The sequence below is a fragment of the Fusarium proliferatum genome (genome assembly GCF_900067095.1).
Source record: "Fusarium proliferatum ET1 genome assembly, contig: FPRO_scaffold008, whole genome shotgun sequence".
Lineage (NCBI taxonomy): Eukaryota > Fungi > Ascomycota > Sordariomycetes > Hypocreales > Nectriaceae > Fusarium > Fusarium proliferatum.
In genome coordinates this window covers 775,173-794,465 of record NW_022194797.1, presented here as the reverse complement: position 1 = coordinate 794,465, position 19,293 = coordinate 775,173, and the positions used below count along the sequence as shown (strand labels likewise).

Below are 19,293 nucleotides of genomic sequence, written 5' to 3'. Positions count from 1 at the left end.
TAGTTAGTTAATAATATAAATAGTAATTAAAATAATTATAAACTTTAAGGCTTTTATTATATCTTTAAAGTTACTTTTTACTATAATAGAAAGACTATAATTAAATTAATAATAAGATATAAAAGAGAATTATAAAAGAGATATATAATTTATAATACTTTTTATTATAGTTATATTTAACATAATTACAAAAGTTAAAGTTATTAAAGGTATAATAATTAAGTTAAAAAAAATAAAAGAAACTATTAAAATTATTATTAATTAATAATACCTAAATATTATTTTTATAGATATAAATATAATATATATAAATCTAATAGCCTATAGTATAATTAAAGAACTTAAAGGGTATAATTACTTTAAGTTTTTTAACCTTATTAAATATCTGAAAGATAGAAATAAGTTCTTTATTAGCTATTATAAAAGAATTAAGGTAGATTTATTAAAAAAATAAAGGGTAAAAGGCTAAAAGGTAAAGGTATAAATAAAGAAAAAAGGTATATAAGTTAAAGAGATTATATAAAATAAAATAGAAAAAAAAGTAAAAAAAAAAAGTAAAAAAAAATAAATAAATAAATATTTATAGCTAAAAAGGAATTAAAAGCCTTATAAAAGCCTAAAAAAGCTTAAAAAATTAAAAGATTAACTATAAGTTAAAAGGCATAGATTATATAAAGCTATAAGATATTATAATAAGACTATTTATAGACTTATAATAGGTTTTATATATAAAATAGCTAAAATATAAGTTATTACTTTTATATAGATTTAGGTAAGAAATTAATTACTATAAGTAAATATATAATAATAAAAGTTTATTAATAATTATATAATTTCATCTTATTACTATTTTAACTAAAAACAGCTAAATAGAAAAAGAAGGATAATTATAATAGTATCTTAATATAGTTAGTTAACTTAATTTTTAAGTTATATAACTTTAAAACCTTATAGAATTCCCTTAAAAAACCCCTTCTTAAGGAATCTTCCCTCTTTAAGCTTTAATTAATATAAGACTATTATACCTATTTAGCTATTATTAATTTACTATAATATTAAGGCAGATAAATTTTATATAATTTTAATCTTTAAGATATAGGCCTACTATAAAGGCCTTATTATTTAACCCTTTATATATAAAGTTAAAAGCTTAATAGTCTTATAAGGCTAATAGTAAGGAGAGAAAAAATAACTTTATTAATATAATTAAATTAATATTAATAAAAACTATAAGCTATAAATATTATAAGCTTTATATAATAAGTATAACTTTAAAAAAAAACTTTTTATTAAAAAACTAATTTAATTTAATTAAAATAGCTATTTTTAATTATACTTTAATTAATATAATTAATTATATAGATTTAAATATTTTATATTATAAAATATTACTAAATTAATTAATTAAAAGCCTATTATAATTAAAAAAAGCTATAAAGTATAGTAAGACCTTAATAATTAATTAAATTACATTTTTTATTACCTTTTTAGCTTTAATTACACTATATCCTTTTTAATAAGTTTAACACTCTATACTATAGTTATTCTATTTTCTAAAGACCCACTACAGCGTCATACATACCTACATGCATTTGCCCCTGCCTCCTACCTTCGTAACTTTTTACTTATCCTTCTAAAATGGATCAATGTTGGCAAGAAGAAATGCTGTCCTCGCGGGCCTTTCATAACCGGAAGACTCGCAAATCCATACCACAAAGTTCTAGCGCTTTAAGCATTTCAAGAATCCTCGGCTTATACCAGCTTCAATGCCCTAAAGCCCATCCCCTGGCCCGTACGTCGCCATGCGATCGGGACCCAACCAAAGATCAAAGGGATGTAAAACATAAACGTCACTCCGAGAACTCGGCGCGGTTTGAAGTTCTTCGGTTTACCGACGGGGAAGATGGGTTGCAAGGCGACCTATTTCTTCCTGGCGTGTTGGATGCTTCCTTTATCATGGCAGGAAGTCGGAAGAAAATCCACGAGATCTTGGATCGCGCAAATATCTCAATGGAACCAGATTGCGAGGCCGAAAACGCAGAACATGACGCTGGGGAAAAATCAGCGGATGAACTCGACGTTGATGATCAACAACACGAGGCCTGCCCCGAACAGCAATCATTTGAGGCTTCGGGAGATAAAGATAATCGCCCCAACGATCCTCATGACTACAAGACCACTGAAGAGCTGCGGTCTGAAAACTTTGAGAAGAACACGTTCCGGCAACCAAAGTTCTGGCTTTCATGGAGAGGAAATGTCCTTGTGAAGCCTCAATCGGGTGCAGCCTCGGAGGATCATTCACCACTCGACGCGATTCAATCAGGCATTGGTTATATAGTCTTTACTGGAAACAAGTACCAAAAGTTCAAGGGTACCATCAGTTGTGATCTTTTGGGCTGGGATAATGTTGCAATAACTGGTTGGAAACAGTGAACCCTATGTGTAGAAGGTTCAGACTCCTGTGGGACATAGACTCTATTCCTTCTCTCAAACAGTACCATAGAGCTGATACACCTACTTGCTTCTCTTGAGCATTTCTTACTGCACTACTTGCGTATGATACTCTCGCGATCTTATGGAGAAAGAGTTTGAGCTGCGTTTCGTCGTTGTCCAGATACGGTCAACCTTAACAATACGACGGCTTGTGTCAGGATCATGATAGATGAGCTAACGGCTACACGACAAGTAAATATGCAGCAGCATATGATGCACTGTAGTTTGTCTTCTGTATCATACCTTTTCCAGCTGATGGCCATTGTGGCAGTAAGCTTGCAACTACTTGAGTCAACCTGAGCGAGATACTGTCTCGTCAGCGGGCGGGGAGCAAAGGTCTAGTGCACGGAGCATAAGCAGGAATATGAAACTCGCACCGCGATGTAAGCTAGCACCCTGCGGAAGTGCATACTGCAATCCTGCGACACTAGAAAGGTATCTCGAGAATCGCAGATCGGGCTTCGATAGCTATTAACGGAAGGTCTTCATTACTTTACAAGTGCGTCTCACTGGTACGCGATGGCCCGACTGAAGTAGAAAGAGGGAGCTGTATTGATGGGGCCTCACTCCTGAGCTGACCTCCGCAATAAGTCGGAAGGGCGGAGAGAAGCGGATGATCTGTAAACACCAGATGCAGCAGTATCATTGCATACAGTGAAATGATTCAACTTAACAAGCAAGTAATAGCTTCCATTCATGGCGATGGTGTTTTATGTGGACACTTGTAGGTATTAGTGTCATAAACGAAAATCATGTTATACTGTGTATCACCTCTCCTTGGCTGGCAATGGACTTGTATATCAGGACCAGTAACAAAGCTGATGTGAACCCAATCAGAGTGATTTTGTCTGCACATACGGCGATGGCGACCAGACGAGCAAAGGCTGGTGGTACTGTCCTCCTAGCTTCAATTTCCACAAACCATTGAAGAAGGTCGTGAAACTCTGCAATGCTTCTCGCGTTACACAGCTCCGTTGTCACTGTTAGCATCCGCCTGAGTTCGGAAACCATAGATGGCATAAGTATAGCGGATATGACTGGAAATAGCCTGTGAGCTTGGCAATAAGGTTAAACATAGCGGGGATAGCTAAGCCGAACTATGGACTGAAGTATCTCCGTGTCGAAAGAAGACTCTGAATCGTAGAAAGTGCTGGGATCGGTGGCCATTCGTAAAGGTTGTTGGATCAATTGGAGTAGAGAACACTCTTTGAGGGCTTACACTGCATGCGGCTGAGTATCTAACTGTCAATAATCCAAGCTTCTGGCAAGACAGCACCAAGTGATGTGTCTCGACCATGTTTATGCACTCAAGCCAAACGAACCCAGACCTTGACCTAATGCAGGTGTGAATCAATCGATATTCTCCAAGTGACTGTAGGTGGGCATACCATGAACTCCACGTGGATTTCACACGCTCCCAGTCGATGCATTCGCGATGGGGTGCAATAATATACAGTGACCGAGACCAACTGCAGATTTTGTATGATGACTCTCACATCTCATCCGGCGAAGGGAGGGAAATATGAAAGCTAGCCGCTTCCCCCTCCGGATCTATTCTCTTCCCTCCTCAACCGCCCTTCACTTTCTCCGCTCTACTTCTTCAACCGTCTCTTCACTCTTTAAAGAGACTTTGCAACCCATTTTACAATCTTTTCTTTCCTGCAGCACAGTCCTGCCAACTATCTACAAAGATGAAGCTGTCTGATGTGACCCTCTTGGCTCTGATCTCAGTTGCTTTCTCTGCTCCTGTTGCCGAGCCTTGCAGCGAGGTCTACTACCCTGAGTACAAGCCCATAAAGAGCTGGGGAGAATATGGAGGACCTGGAAAGTCCAAGCCTCACAAGCCAAAGCCAAAGCCCCATAAGCCTGATCACCCTGGAAAGCCTGACTACCCTAAGCCAGGAAAGCCAGATCATCCAAGCAAGGCCCATAAGCCGTGGGAGAACAACCATGGCCAGCCTGGCTATCCAGGACCTGGTAAACCTGACTATCCTAAGCCTGGAAAACCTGATCACCGAGGTAAGCCAGGCGGTCCAGGCAAGCCTGATAAAACTTCAACTTTGGCCAGTAACTCATGGCCACCCTTTCATGCTCAAAAAAAAAAACTTACCTCGATCTTGCTTGATGCAAAATCGTACTTACGACTGGCCCCAAGTCTGGGATCATTGGGCCATACGGCTTACGACTTATGTGCTAGGATGATGATGACAATGTTTGGGGATATTCATGCACGGCAATCAACACTCGTTTCCTCACTTCTGACACACATCTCAACGAGAGAGCCTCTATTTTCACCTTTAACCTTGCGATTTCTACCCTGAAGAGCTCTGACATCTGACATTGCCTGGTTTCTTCTCTTCTTATACTCTCTTTAATCCTGTTCTTCCATACTTAGGTTGAGACAGTGGAAGGCGAACGCGGCCTGACACTACATACTATCATTTACATAAAACAGGTTCTTCTCCCAAATTCCATTTCTGTGACTGAGCTGTATAGTTTGAATCTCTCAACGATGATGCCTATTCGTTGTGATCCAGTCGCCATTAAATACAGTAGAATTCACCAGCACTCCAGTATTTCATTTTCAGCACACACAGTGTCTTATTTGTATCCGTTTCAAGGTATTAACTATACAATACATATAAAAGCCCATACGTAGTTCAGTAAAGTTCAGTTCCGAGCCCAGTTCCGGAACCGGACCTCCAATTCCGATTATCCGTCACCAAGCGGGCGGGGTCAGCACTCTATCTCGCCATACGAACCTCACATCCTCATATGTGATAAGTGCACAAGTTCTATACATTATTGTCGCTGATTTGAGCTCAAAAAAATGACTGTTCATAGCAGCCCTGATGACTCGTGGCACGGAGTCATTACTTCGGATGGCCCCTTCCGGCCCCAGAAGGACCGCTACCATCTTTACATCGGACTCTTCTGCCCTTTTGCTCACCGAGCAAATCTTGTTCGGCACCTCAAAGGTCTCCAAGATATAATCAGTCTATCCGTAGTGAAGCCCTATCCTAAGGGTGATGATAAGGGATGGCCTGGTTGGCAGTTTCCGAGTCCTCCGGATGATGTCTATGAAGGGGCTACCGAAGACCACCTCTTCAAATCAAAGTATATGCACGAGGTTTACTTCAGAGATGACCCTGATTATAAAGGCCGGTACAGTGTACCTGTTCTCTGGGACAAGAAGGAGAATCGAATGGTCAATAATGAGAGCCACGAATTGCTTCGTTGGTTGCCAACAGCCTTCGATTCCATCCTTGACTCGAACAGCCCCGGGCGAGACCTTGACCTCTATCCCGAGAACTTGAGATCGACCATTGACGACATCAATGTTTGGATGCAACGAGACCTCAATAGTGGTGTCTATAAAGCCGGATTCGCAACGACCCAGGAGGACTACAACAACAATGTGCCAACAGTTTTCGCGGCACTCAACAAGCTTGAGGCACTAATCCACCAAAATGGAGGCCCCTATATCCTTGGCAAGCAGCTCACTGAAGTCGACGTACGCGCGTATGCCACTGTCGTCAGGTTTGATGTTGTCTATGTTGGTCACTTTAAATGCGACCTCGGAACCATTCGTGCCAACTACCCAGTCATTCATGAGTGGCTCAAGAATCTCTATTGGAATGTCCCAGGTTTCAAAGAGACGACAGACTTTAAGCATATTAAAGAAAACGTAAGTTCGTAAATCATTTGTCTGAATAGAGCTAATCTTGTATCAGTACACAAAGAGCCATTACAAGATCAATCCTCTTGCTATTACACCTCTTGGTCCCTTTCCATATATGGAGGAGGGCGTTGACCTGGACTTTGGCAAGCTGAAGCCAGGAGTAATTCGTCACCCGGCTGTACTTGAGCGCCAGAAGGAGCTGTATGGCTCGGAGGACTTTAGCCGAAGGCTCTAGTAACCATAGATCATCCGCTACTCCAGAAGTATATGATATGTTACATTCATTAAGTGCTTTGCGCCTGATAGTCAATCCAACCCTCATGTTAGCCTAATTCGTATTTGCTCCGTACATGCATCATTCTTGAACTGAAATTCTGGGGCCTATTATCCAAAATTACTCAAGACGGCCCCGTGTTTCCTTGATTCAATTCCATGCCTGTAGCAGACTGTAGCCACGTATTCCAGTCAATGTCAGTATCAATATCCATGTTGATATCGATGTCTCCCAATCCGTTGCCACTTTGATCCATGTCGGTCCAAAGCCATGACGCAACATTTGCATCTCCAGGCTGGCCATTGGCCCATGTTTGGGGAAGCATGTTCATCTCAGTTGGAAGTGTATCACCAGCTACGCCCATCTGAAGACGGTGGTAAGAAGCAAAGTCGAATGAGGGATTTGCCCATTGAGTGGCATTGTCACCTATGGCCGGATTGGCTAAAGATTGCGTCGTGTTGTTATCACTAGTTTGAGTTACAGGCTGCTCGGAAGTGCCATAGGTAGTCTTGCCGACAGCAGAACGCCAATGCTCAAGAAATCGCTGCTGCGAATTTGCCTCCTGTGACGATTCCGGGCTGACAGGAGCGGGAAGCGAGTGATCGGCCTGCTCCAATTTCTCGATCATCGCAGGATTGTTCCGAATTTGCATTAATTGCTCGTCCCGATGACTTCTCGCTTGAGCCATCAATCGACGCAGCGGAATCCACATGCGTGCATTCTTGGTCATGTTGTGCTGTGACGGTATCAGCCAGACGCTGTGCAGAGCCACCCATGCGCGTTCGACAGTAGGTGACCACTGCCGTCTGGATATCTCAATCAGAAGCCATACAATGGCATACCAGTGAGTATACGTCTGGTAGATCCATCGCCACTGACGGCATTTCGTCTCAGCATTGAGCGCGTGGTTATGCTCTGCGACCTCGATGGCAGCGATGAGCAGTTTGTCTCGAATCTCGTCCGAGAACTGCTCATTTGGCGACGCAAAAAGCGATGGCAGATACACTAAGAGTGTCAGCTTGGAAAGCACCAGCCGCGTGCACACTATCCCGACCCAGTTGGCTATATCTTCGGGATGTGCAGAGCGGAAAAGGTAGCCATTCTCGAGCTTTTCTTGGATACCGTCGAGCAGCTTAGTCTGCTCCTCGGGGGTCGGCCCAGATGAGTGGATGCTTGATGCCATCAACTGCCTGGAAACTCGAGCTAGTTCGCACATGGCGAGTGCAAAAGACATGTCTGTAACGCCTTTGCGCTCTGGAGGAGTCTCTTTCGTTTCGGGTTCAATGTCGGAAGTGTTGACGTTGAGCGGTATCTTGGTATCAAAGCTGTCTTGCGTGATCGAGAACTCAGTCCCCTGATCTTCAGAGGCACGAATGTCAACAGTAATGATCATCCACCAAAGGCGACGTCGTTGCTCAACCTCAAACGGTGATAGATGCTGGAATCTTGAACCGTCTCGATGGAGGCCAACAGCGTGAGCCATACGAATCATCAATCCAGTCATCATCCACACGTAAACAGGGCTGTCGTACCGCCTCGCGAGAGATAAGAAGATGACCAAGGCCTGAACAAGGACAATATCCGGGTTGTTGAGGAAGTCTGCTCGTGCCAAAGCCTGTTCAAGGCCTCGGCGGAACTTCATATTAAGCTCCGTTTTCGTAGATCCAAAATTGGCTAGCACATCGTCATCTTCCATGGATGTGATGGCAGCGTAGTAGATGGAGAAGAGCAGCGCCTGGTGCTTGAGAGACACCTTGGCCGCTGTCCCAGGTGAAGGACGAACCATCTTTCTGATGCTCGGCATATGCACAATGTGCATGATGAGGTTGATATTCTCGTCGAATACGTCCAGTAAGAAGGGGATCTGTGATGGCAACGGGCTGAAGTCCTGTTCGCTGGGCGATGCAGGAGCTTGGCTGTTTCGAAACAAGAAAGCATGCCGCTCTGATGGTTCTCGGTAAAGTTCTTGAGTTGAGGGAGTGCTGACCGGGAAGTCTTCATCTTCGGAAGACTCGTCGTCATCTGCCATCCTACGAGTGTCCATCTTCAGGCCATCGAGCTGCAGGCAGTCAGAGCGATGAACAGCAGGAAGCTGGGCTGGAGTTAACGTACCTCATCACTAATGCGAGACCAGAAGCCACTAGCTACATACTTTTCCCTGTTCTTATCCTTGATCACCATTCTCCCAAAATGTTTCTGCACGTCAGAGGCCGTTGATGTCGACGATGGACTCGCCGCATCCTTCACAACATCTTGAGGCGATGGAGCACCAGAGGACGCACCCCTACTCGCAGCAGCATTAGCCACCTCAAGCTGTCCACTCAACTCCTTGACCAAATTTTCCAGCGTCCGCAGTCTATTCATAACCTGATCAGTCCCAGGGCTGCCGCCACCCTGTCCTGCAGCACCCTGCCCATTATCAGCGATGCGCTCCAAGCGCCTCGCCCATCTTGGCGGACGATCATTGGAGGGCACCACGCAGGGAATGTTAGCTTTGCGGCAGTTTGAACATGGTGACAGCTTATCGCAGCGCACTTTACGACTACGACATACGACGCAGCTGCGGAGCTTGGCTGTGGAGGCGTTCCTCGCGTTTTTCTCGGGCGCGGAGGCCGAATCTGACGCGAGAGGGGTTGGGACGGCGGGGGAGGGCGTCATTCGTGATGAACAGCATTAAGAGACCGGCAAAGATGAGAGAGTCTCGTGTATATACGACGTGATCTGCAATAGTTTGATCTTTTTGTCGCGATAGAGATTTACGTCCTTCTTCGAGGGAAATGAGCTTTTCATCGGGTGAACTATCGTGGTAGATGCGCTGCTTCCAATCATCGCTATCACGTACCATCAGTGACTACTTTATCAGTGCTTTCGGCCAGCTAGGAACCCATCATAGGTAGAATTTCTCATTTTTATAAGCCTTACCCATGTGTTCCTCTACTACTTAGATTGAAATTAGCTCTCAAAACATGTATATTACTTATTGGATCAGTCCAATCTGATCCCCAAGCTTGACTGACAAGTATCTACGATACCGAGTGTTAAAGTCCTGATAGGTTATCTGGAAGTCAAGATAAGCGCTAGAGCATTTTCAGACAACTGTGCCATTCTCCACAGCGCCGATGCCTCAGGGTAACCAGGTCATCGCGCCAACTCCTGAATAAGACATCAAGAGTTCATTCAAGACGGCCCCGATCTTTGGTGTTTTGATGAATATTATTTGTATCAAGCAAAAAGTCGATAATACGAGCTAATCTATATTATATGTACGTCCACGCTGAGTCCCCAACCAAGTCCTAACGCCTTGTAAATGACACTCTGGAGCCGCTCAGTAGGTGATGGATGCAATCTTGTTCACGTACTCAGCACGTGTATTTACCAAGATGTTTTCTGCCAGCCATTTCCCAGCATCTTCCCTTGAGATTGTGTATCCGATTTCTAAAGAATCTATCCCATTCTTGGGGTCCTCTATGCCCACGCGCACTGGCGTTTCGCTCTCACCGTCCACCAACAAACTGCCCCGCACGATGGTGAAGTCTTCACCACTGTCGGCCAACTTGGTCTCCATGATCTTCTTGTCTTCGTGGGGGACCTTGAGAGCAATCGCATAAATAGGATAGAGAAGAAGGGGATAATCGCGACCAAAGTCCGACATGCCAGTGGTGCTAAAGACGGTGATGTGAGGTCTTCCTACTGCACCCTCTGCACGTATTTGCGCGAGGGCATCGAGAAGGACAGTGATGCCGATGCGACAACAGTTGGGATCATCAATCGTCATTTTGTGAATGATGGGCTTGCCGCCAATCGTAGAGACAATTGCATCGACGATTGAGCCATCGTCCTTCTTTAGACAAGAAGACACTGTCTTTATATCGTGGGCGTTGCCTTCAACGATTCGCAGATTGGGATGAGCTTGCAGCGATATGTGCGCCTCGAGTTTTGATGGGATTCGGCACAGAGCGATACAATTATGCCCTGCAGTCAGTGAATACTTTAGCGCGGAGAGGCCTACGCCTGTGCTAGCGCCGAAGAATGCGACTGTCTTTGGTGAGGACATGGTCGTGGGGTTGAGGCCTGAAGATCTAAAGAGGTTGATAAGGGTTATTTCACTAGAAAAATTGCTTGATATAGAATCTTTATTGCTGGAATCTATGTTCAATGGTCGAGGCCATGACCCTTCTTTTGTAGAGTTAGCTTGAGGCCGACAGTTGACCGAAAGCGAACAGGCCTGTAAATGACCGCTAGAATCTCGCTCTTTTTTCGCGTCCGCTCGCGTCGCTGGCTGCTTGGACAAGTAGAGCAAACAGGACAAGCTCACAGCAACCACAATATCTCTTAGCGAGTTGGTAATTCAGCATTTATGCATTGAAGCATGATTCTCAATATATAGAATTTAACTGAACTACCCTCGGTTGTTGTCAATGAAGACTGCCAGCGTACGTCGTGCAATGCCTTGACATGACCGTTAACGCAATTGACTGCGCCGTGGCCTTGAAAATGCATCTATTGGTCACACCCAGCATACGCAGTCAACGTTTTACTGGACGCCATCCGCGTCAAGGCAAGCACCCAGGATAGCAGCCTAGAAAGGTAAGCGTCGCGAGCATTGCGGCTGAGACTTGGTGTCTTGATCATCGCGATTTGGGCTGGAACCTGCAAACTAAGTTAGATTAGTAGCGAAGTAAACTGCGCAAAGAAGAATTGTCAGTATTATTAAGTCGTCATGGCGACGCAAATACCTCCCTCAAGCAATACAAGTGCGCAGAGTCTCTGGGACCAAGCATACAACTCCCTCGGCGCAGATCTCAAGACATCACTCGGCCAGGCTGCAACGCATAAGCGCGACATTCTAGCCGCCGCCCTGGAAGCGGCGGAGACCCGTAAAACTACTAGTCTCCGCAGACGCTGGAAGTTCAAGCGGTCGAACGGAGAAGTCGTGATTGTCCGAGATGTTCTTGAAAAGATTGCCAAATGGATCGATTCCTTCAAAGCGGTTGGCGATGCGGCCGTGCAGTTTGATGCCAGCAACGCTTCGCTGCCCTGGGCCGCCGTCAGGCTGCTTCTTCAAGTGACAGTCAACGATGTCCAGCAGTACGGAACCATGGTTCAGGATCTTGAAGTGGCGTCTCGGATCATTGCACGATACAAAGAGTTTGAGAATCTGCATCTAGGCCGAGATGAACTCGCTCAGCCTGCGCTTGGAACAGCCCTCACAGTTCTATATACAGAAGTCTTGACATATCTGGCACAAACTATTGCCTTTTTCTCACAATCAACTGCAGGCATGTTTATAACCCCATTGAGAAAGACATTTACTGACCCGAGCAGTCCGACTCGCCAAGAGTGTCTTTTGGACAGGCGACGATGGGATACAAAAGATCTTATCCCGAGAAGACGAGGTTCTCAAACTAGCCAAGCTTCAGGATACTTCAGATTTGCGCTTTATCCAGAAGACAGTTCTCCGCCTCAGAGATCAAATCAACAGCAACACCAAGCGTATTGAAGAGGACGAGTATACAAAGATGATATCCTGGATGTCCACGTCGCCATTCTCAATCCATCACGAGACCATGTCCGATTCAAGAACGCTAAACTTCGGCCAGTGGCTTCTGAAACATGAGGCTTACAGAAACTGGTGTGAGTCTAGCTCTTCATCACCACTCTGGATCCATGGAATCACGGGTTCAGGCAAGACCAATCTTTTCTCTGTAATAGTCGATTCATTGCGGGCAACCTGGGCTTCACAGCCAGAATCGACACCCTTCGCATATTTCTACTGCCTCAAAAGCGAGTCAGAACCGGAGAGATCGTCAGCGGACGGAATCCTCCGTAGCATTCTGCGTCAACTCGCGATTGCAGAAATCCAAAGTGATGTTCGCGACTTTTTCTACTCCGACTTCCAGCGCCGCTCCAGATCAGCTCTCCTCCAGGGACTGGACCTTCCGAAATTGAGTACGAAAGAGTGCGTGGATCGTATCGTCCAAGTCGCCAATGAAGACCCCATCACAGTATTGCTCGATGGTGTTGAGCAGGTTGAGGATGAGAGTTGCGATATTCTCTTGCAGTGTTTATCTGACATCATTTCAAGGGCTGAGAACGTCGTCAAGGTGTTAATCACAAGCAGGAATAGCCTCGATATCCTCTCGTCGCTACCGACTGCCAAGGAGATAATTGTGACGGCCGACCTTGTCCATGAAGACATGACTCAGTTCATTACTCAGAAGATTGACGACACCAAACTAATCAGTGGAAGGCTCTCGCCGGACAAAAGAAGCTGCTTGGCAAAGGAGCTGCTGGAGGGTGCAGGCGAAATGTAGGCTCCCTTTTCATTCATCTTCTTGTTATTGTCTTAATCAATTCACTTTTTCTAGGTTCCTATGGATCCACCGACAAATACAGCAGCTTCGCAAAGTCAAGAACGAACATGATCTGCTTCCGGCTCTCCGGTCCAACATTCTATCTGATCTCGACACGCTGTACGAAAACGACCTCGGGCAGATCTTACAATCAGGAGACACGTCACGACAACTCGCCATTCAGACCTTCTCCTGGCTGCTCTACATGAAGTCGCCATTGACTCCTGAGGCATTGCTGGCCGCTGTCTCTGAAACAAGCATAAGGGATGTCCCTTACACAGCGGCGGACATCTCTGCTGTGTGCTCGAACTTGGTGGTCATAGACCTCCGTCGCCAAGTTGTCCGACTTGCCCATCATTCAGTCAGAGAATTTATCCTCCGTACTAAACAGTCTTTGTTCTCTGCTCCCGTAGCTCACAGTTTGCTGGCATCGACCTGCATAAAGGTCAGCGCGCGGGGTCCGCCTGATAGTGGAAGCCTGGAACAACAGGTTGGAGGCTTCTTCTTCTATTCCGCGACGCACTGGGCAGGCCATTTTGAGAGTTCAAGAGTTATCAAGAAGGAGGAGAAGCTATTTCAAGACATGATCTCATTTGTCTTTGAGGATGATGACTATGATGTCAGCCTTTCCTTCGAAGCCTGGCTAGATACTGCGAAGGAGATTGCACGGCTGCTGCCGAGGGATCACCCAATGAAGCCGGCTCTTGATGCCATACCAAACGAAACATCGTCTCCTCTCTTCTTAGCAGCTGTCTTTGGTATAGACGGCCTGTTGACTCTTATTGCAGAGTCGGAGAGTGATATAGACTGGGACCAACGAAATGGCCTTGGGCACACCGCACTCTACCTCGCCGCTGCTACAGGTCATCTCTCCACTGTGATGGCTCTGATTGAGAAAGGTGCAAAGCAGGACGTCGAATGTGGTACATATGGAAGTCCGTTGCATGTTGCGTGTTTCAGGGGATATCAAGACATTGTAGAGATGCTGCTTCAACACGGTACATCTCCAAAATGTGGTTCTAAGTTTCAGAGCGCCATCCAAGCCGCATCTCAAGGAGGGCATGAAGATATTGTGCTCTCTCTTATTAGGCACGATATTATAAACTCCCAGGATGACTACGAGCAAGCCATTCAGATGGCAACACAGTATGGCTTCATCAAGGTCATCGACCAGCTTCTGAAGCCAGAGTTCAAGCACTTTGTAGACAAAGACACACCAGACAAACACAAAATGAGATTAGCCAAGGCTATCAAAGCCGGTCAGATATTTGTGCTACAGCGTCAGATTTCCAAAGTATCACCGGGAGCGGCAGACACTTTCCCAAAAGACGCGGTTGCAATCGCCGCTCTTTATGGCCATACAGATATGGTCAAGTATCTCCTGGAACAAGGTCTTGAAATTGAAGCCAAAGGTCAGTTCGGCACGCCACTCCGTTCAGCTTGCTTGATGAATCACAGGTCCACGGTCGAAGAGCTACTCAAGCGCGGTGCCAAAATCAACACAGAAGAACGGAAAGGCAATGCCCTTTACGTTGCCGCTGCAAAAGGCCACGTAGATATCGTCAGGATACTACTGGACGAAGATGCAGATCTTCACCAGAAAACGGGATCTTGTGGCACTGCGTTGCATGCGGCCGCATACCACGGCCACAGAAAGGTTGTCGAGATGCTTCTTGACGCTGGCGCAAATGTTCATGCCGAGGGTTCATCTCCAGACGCGTTCCATGCCGCTGCTGAAGGTGGTCATCAGAACATCATCATGCTATTCTTGGAACGAGGCTACCGGTTCCTTTACGAGCCACCGAGTCCTAAGTATAAGAGAGCTCAACCCTCATCATACAGGCCGCTTTATCGGGAGGTTTCTCCAGGACGAGATAAACATCCTCGCTCTAAATTGTGGCCACACCTTTGGAAACGGACAGCTAGAACGCCCGAACCTGGGTCTCGCACAGATGCCCGTGACAATATCACTCGAGTCGAGACTGACGATGAAATGGAGATGATCGCTATTGATCAAAGGAGTTCTCTCCATGACGATGAAAATAGGCAGGACGGATATCGGAAGAACCGTCCCCTTACAGCTAGTGCTGCAAGAGGAAGGGATGCAGTTCTCGTGATACTACTGAGGCAAAAAGAAACTCTGGGATTTATGGACTACGAAGTTGATGCTGCTCTCAAAGCAGCTGCCTCGAACGGCCACTTGAATACTGTTAGGATATTGCTCGACCACGCATTGAAGATGAAGGGTCCGTTTATTCAACGCATCTACTCGACCTTGGAGAACATACCAGAGGGCCGTCATGATATCTTGCAACTTACTCTTGCTAAGGCCCTTGAGAGTGGCTGTACAGAAGAACAGATTGACCAGCTGAGGCTCAAACTTCCACCAGGAAAAGAGCGGTACAAAGTCGCCGTCATCGAGCAACAAGTTCTGACAGCAGACCTTCTGGAATGCTGCACCTCCGGAAATGTAGCTGCTTTGGAAGCTATCATGAATTGTAAACACCAGCAACTACTGCAAGCCAACGAGCTCCTGGAAGGCCTACAGAAGGCTGCAGAGAGGGGCCATATCTCGGTAATCAGGAGCTTGTTTAAGCTTAGTTCTCACCTACAACGCGCTGACATTCCTGACGACACACTGATAAGCGCTGCCGGAAAGGATCTTGAGATATTGAAGTTTCTCCTCTCTCAAAAAGTCGATGTCTCTGAATCCGAATTCCTTCTGAGCCGATTGATCTATACGGCTTGTCGCAAGGGACAGCCTGACATTATCGAATATCTCATATCCAACTTCGGTATCGATGTCAACACCAACATTCCTGAAGACGAGAAACCCAGGCGCTTTAGACGTATGAGGCAGTCTGCCGACCCTCGCCTTACGAGTGCCCATATAACTACCACTGATGGAGCAGATGGCTCGACACCGACCAACGACAGTCGTCTTGTCAGTCTTTTACAAGTCAGCCTGGGCGCTTTTGACACTTATGAGATTCCTTACTATGCGAGGTGGTATAGAGATAAAACAATGCCTCAACAGCAGAAAACCATCCAAACACTACTGAGACTAGGTGCCGATCCGAACAGTCTAGGTGGAAAGGATGTTTATCCTCTCCCATATGCAGCGAGAATCTGCCCAGGTGTCGTCGTAAAGGAGTTGCTTGAAGCTGGAGCAGATGTCAAACTTGCAGGTCAAGGAGACTTAGCTCTTTTGGGAGCAGTCCAGAGAGAAATGGAAGCCATGGCGGTTATGAACAGGCTATTGGACAACGGCCACCCTCTTCCCGACTATTTTGATAGAGGCAAGGCGCTTCTAGACAAAGTCCTCAAATTCTTTGAAGGCGATAGAGGGCGGCAGACATTCCACAGTATTATCGATGACCCAGACGGCCGCTTTGAACAGGCCCCGTCTTTGGAGTACATCTTTGAACAAGGGCCAGGGGCGGTACTCGAGTTCCTTTTACAGAAGTATGATACAGGCAAGCTGGAAGACACAAGATATGGGCTAGTTCTCCAGATGGCCTGCGCAATGGGCAGAGCTCCTCTTGTCGAGTTGCTCTTATCTCGGGGAGTCGGCGTGGACGCTACGGGATACTACTATGGAAGTTCTCTACAGGCCGCGGCACGTACTGGCCAGCTACAGATCGCCAAGAAACTACTAGACAAGGGAGCAAACCCAAATGTGATACAGGGCCGTTGGCACACATCCCTACACGCAGCGATTGTTGGTGGCTATCTCGAAATCGTGCAGCTTCTGCTTCAACATGGCGCAGATCCTAAGTTGCAATTCAGAATTGAACGACAGTCACACAGCGAAAGAGGGTCAGCATCATCGAGCACACTTCAGTTTGCTCTCCAAGAGGGACATACGGAAATCGCAAGACTACTCCTTGATACAGACCCATCACTAGTCCAAGAAGAGGGTCGCCTCCAACATCCTCTTATCATAAGCTGTCAAAAAGGATACGACGCCATGACAGAGCTGTTACTAGAAGCCAATGCTCCATTCAATGTACGAGGCCACAAAGAAGCTAATGTGGCAAGTATGGAGGTTCAAGATGCGAGTCCTTTGCATGCTGCTATTTCTGGAGGTCATGTCAACGTCGTCAAAGCGCTTTTGTTGAGGGGCGCTGATGCCAACCTAGAAGTTGACGACTGTGACTGCCAAACACCATTGTTGGCAGCGATCCAAAGAGGGGATTTGCGTATAATAAGAGTCCTTCTTGACTCTGGCGCAAAGCTCCACAGTTACAGTCTTCAGAGAGCCTGCAGAAGTGGAGATCTTGCTATTGTTGAGGCACTTCTTGAACAGTTGTTCAATGACGGGGAGGGCCCATTTGAGATCATTGACGAAACTTTGGATTCACTGACAATGGAAAAGTTTACTGACTACAGAACTCTCAACCTTGTCCTTGACTATGTACCTCCAACTCCGAAAAGATTTCTGTTGGTGTGTTCCTCAGGCTCTGTTCCCCTGGTACGAAGAATGATTCAACAAGGCATCAGTGTCGATGGCAGCGATGAAGAGGAAGATAGTCCCTTGCAGGTAGCTTGCTACTACTTGAACTTTGAAGTGGTGCGGTTACTGTTACAACGAGGCGCGAACGTCCGATCAAGATCATCTCAGCCAGGAGACCCAATTACTCTGGCACTATGGGCTTGCGCTTTACCCTTGCAGCAGCAATTGGAGCAACGAGGGACAAGACATCAGAAATATCGTGCAGAAAGTGCCGACTACCGATCGATACAGAGATGTACCAGCATCGTTCGAATTTTACTTGAATGCGGCGCCACTGCTGATGGTGGAACGCATGAAATGGAGAGTCCACTTCAGCTGGCTTCTTTTATTGGCAACTTGGAAATCTTTAAGCTTTTGATCAAACACGGAGCCAGCGTAGATAAAATCACGGGAAGCTTCATGACTCCCCTTTTCTCAGCTTTACAAGGGAACAATAGTGAAATCATATCACTGATTCTGGAAAAGGGGGTCGACGTCAACTACGTTCATCCAATTCATGGTTCGGCATTGCACTTGGCCTGCCAGTACAATGACGAGCCAGTTGTTTTCCAATTACTTCAACATGGTGCCTCACCCGATTTGAAAGACGCAAACGGAGTCACAGCTCTTACGTTGGCCCTCGAGTCTGCAGCCTCTTATTATGGTGCAAGCCAGAATATATCCCGACTCATTTGTCGACACTCGACAACGCTCGACATCACGGATAGCGACATCATAGCTGCAGCTCGGGTAGAGCCCAGCGACTTGCTGTCTTTTCTCCTTGACAGGAGAGGAGAAGAGCCAGTGACAGAAGATCTCGTCATTCGTTTCCTCAGAGAAGAGAGACGACCAATCCAGGAAAACCTGGAGGTTCTGTTCGATCGTAGTCAGGGACTGGAAATAACTCCAAAGATGCTGAATGTTGGGCTCTCTGAACAGGCTTTCGGAAGTTTAATACAGGCTCGCCAGCTTTCAGTGGACATCACTCCTGACATACTCGAGTCTCAAACAGATCTCGGGACCCTGAAAGCACTCATAGGGTACCAGCCCGACGTCGAAGTAACGGAGGGTCTTGTGATTAAAATACTGTCAATTGTCCCGCGTTACAGCAGATGGTGGCAAAGGGAAGAGAGTACCGAGCTTCTCTTGTCACTATGGCATCGAGACTTGCCATTATCAGTGACTAACGCCATGCTGAAAGCAGCAAAGTCATTGCCCCACCTGGAGTTCTTACTCGAGCGCCTTGGTTCGGCCCAAGGACAGTTACAAGATGTCGCGGTATGGATTTGCGAACAGGGCACTGATTATTCCGGCACGCGAGACAACATGTTAGCACTGGTCCTGAAGGTTGACCCAAAAGTTGACCTCTCACTTTGTCACCTTGAGAAGATAATGGTTGGTGCCAAGCCTTTGATGTTAGATATGGTCTTGACGCATACGCCTTCCCTTCCAATCACAGAGAAGTTATTTCTCAGTATCTTCAGAGAGTCTCCAGACGCCCTAGAGTACACGCGCAAAGGGTTTGCGGAAGTACTTATAAGACACAAGAAGAAATTTGTTTTCACGGAGAAGATTCGCGAAGCTATTGATATAGCGTATCAAAAGCATTCTGACAAGGACAAGAGAGACACATGGTACAGTTTGAGGGAAAGGGATGAAACTCGGGAGGAAGCTGAGGCCAGGCAGGCAGAGGAGAATGATGAAAACAAGAACGGCGATCGCGGCCACCCACGAGACAATATGGGTAAGTGAGAGGAGTGATGGCAACTATAAGGAGAGGTTGGAGGAATACAGGCAGTCATGGCGCCGAGATTGTATGAGACTTTCCGTAGGCTACTCTAAATAGGATTTTATCAGTAACCATGGTCCAAGGTTGTTCTTGCTTGGCCAGAGTATCCCAAACCAGAAAACTCTCACGAGAGTTGACACGTGTACTTTTATGAACATTGGATTCGAAATAGCTAGCTGGGGTATAAGGTACAGAGGCTAAAGTACG

At 46.0% G+C, this 19,293-nt stretch overlaps 6 protein-coding genes across 6 annotated transcripts; 4 read left to right on the top strand and 2 right to left on the bottom strand.

Annotated features, from left to right (window-relative positions):
• Positions 1-1,638: 1,638 nt before the first annotated feature.
• Positions 1,639-2,433, top strand: FPRO_13995 (catalase; the record flags this gene model as incomplete). The annotated part of the gene is made up of 1 exon (XM_031218972.1): positions 1,639-2,433. One exon carries the CDS (start codon positions 1,639-1,641, stop codon positions 2,431-2,433), a length of 795 nt encoding a protein of 264 aa, XP_031084777.1.
• A 1,751-nt stretch (positions 2,434-4,184) lies between these two features.
• On the top strand, positions 4,185-4,814 carry FPRO_13994 (uncharacterized protein; the record flags this gene model as incomplete). The annotated part of the gene is made up of 1 exon (XM_031218971.1): positions 4,185-4,814. One exon carries the CDS (start codon positions 4,185-4,187, stop codon positions 4,812-4,814), a length of 630 nt encoding a protein of 209 aa, XP_031084776.1.
• Positions 4,815-5,323: 509 nt separating this feature from the next.
• On the top strand, positions 5,324-6,410 carry FPRO_13993 (uncharacterized protein; the record flags this gene model as incomplete). The annotated part of the gene is made up of 2 exons (XM_031218969.1): positions 5,324-6,181; positions 6,228-6,410. 2 exons carry the CDS (start codon positions 5,324-5,326, stop codon positions 6,408-6,410), a joined length of 1,041 nt encoding a protein of 346 aa, XP_031084775.1.
• A 163-nt stretch (positions 6,411-6,573) lies between these two features.
• FPRO_13992 (uncharacterized protein) lies at positions 6,574-9,107 on the bottom strand (the record flags this gene model as incomplete). The annotated part of the gene is made up of 2 exons (XM_031218968.1): positions 6,574-8,508; positions 8,562-9,107. The coding sequence occupies 2 exons, from the start codon at positions 9,105-9,107 to the stop codon at positions 6,574-6,576; spliced, it is 2,481 nt and encodes an 826-aa protein (XP_031084774.1).
• A 667-nt stretch (positions 9,108-9,774) lies between these two features.
• FPRO_13991 (uncharacterized protein) lies at positions 9,775-10,503 on the bottom strand (the record flags this gene model as incomplete). Its single annotated transcript, XM_031218967.1, has 1 exon — positions 9,775-10,503. The coding sequence occupies one exon, from the start codon at positions 10,501-10,503 to the stop codon at positions 9,775-9,777; it is 729 nt and encodes a 242-aa protein (XP_031084773.1).
• Positions 10,504-11,169: 666 nt separating this feature from the next.
• FPRO_13990 (uncharacterized protein) lies at positions 11,170-19,049 on the top strand (the record flags this gene model as incomplete). Its single annotated transcript, XM_031218966.1, has 3 exons — positions 11,170-11,791; positions 11,841-12,759; positions 12,818-19,049. The coding sequence occupies 3 exons, from the start codon at positions 11,170-11,172 to the stop codon at positions 19,047-19,049; spliced, it is 7,773 nt and encodes a 2,590-aa protein (XP_031084772.1).
• Positions 19,050-19,293: the final 244 nt, after the last annotated feature.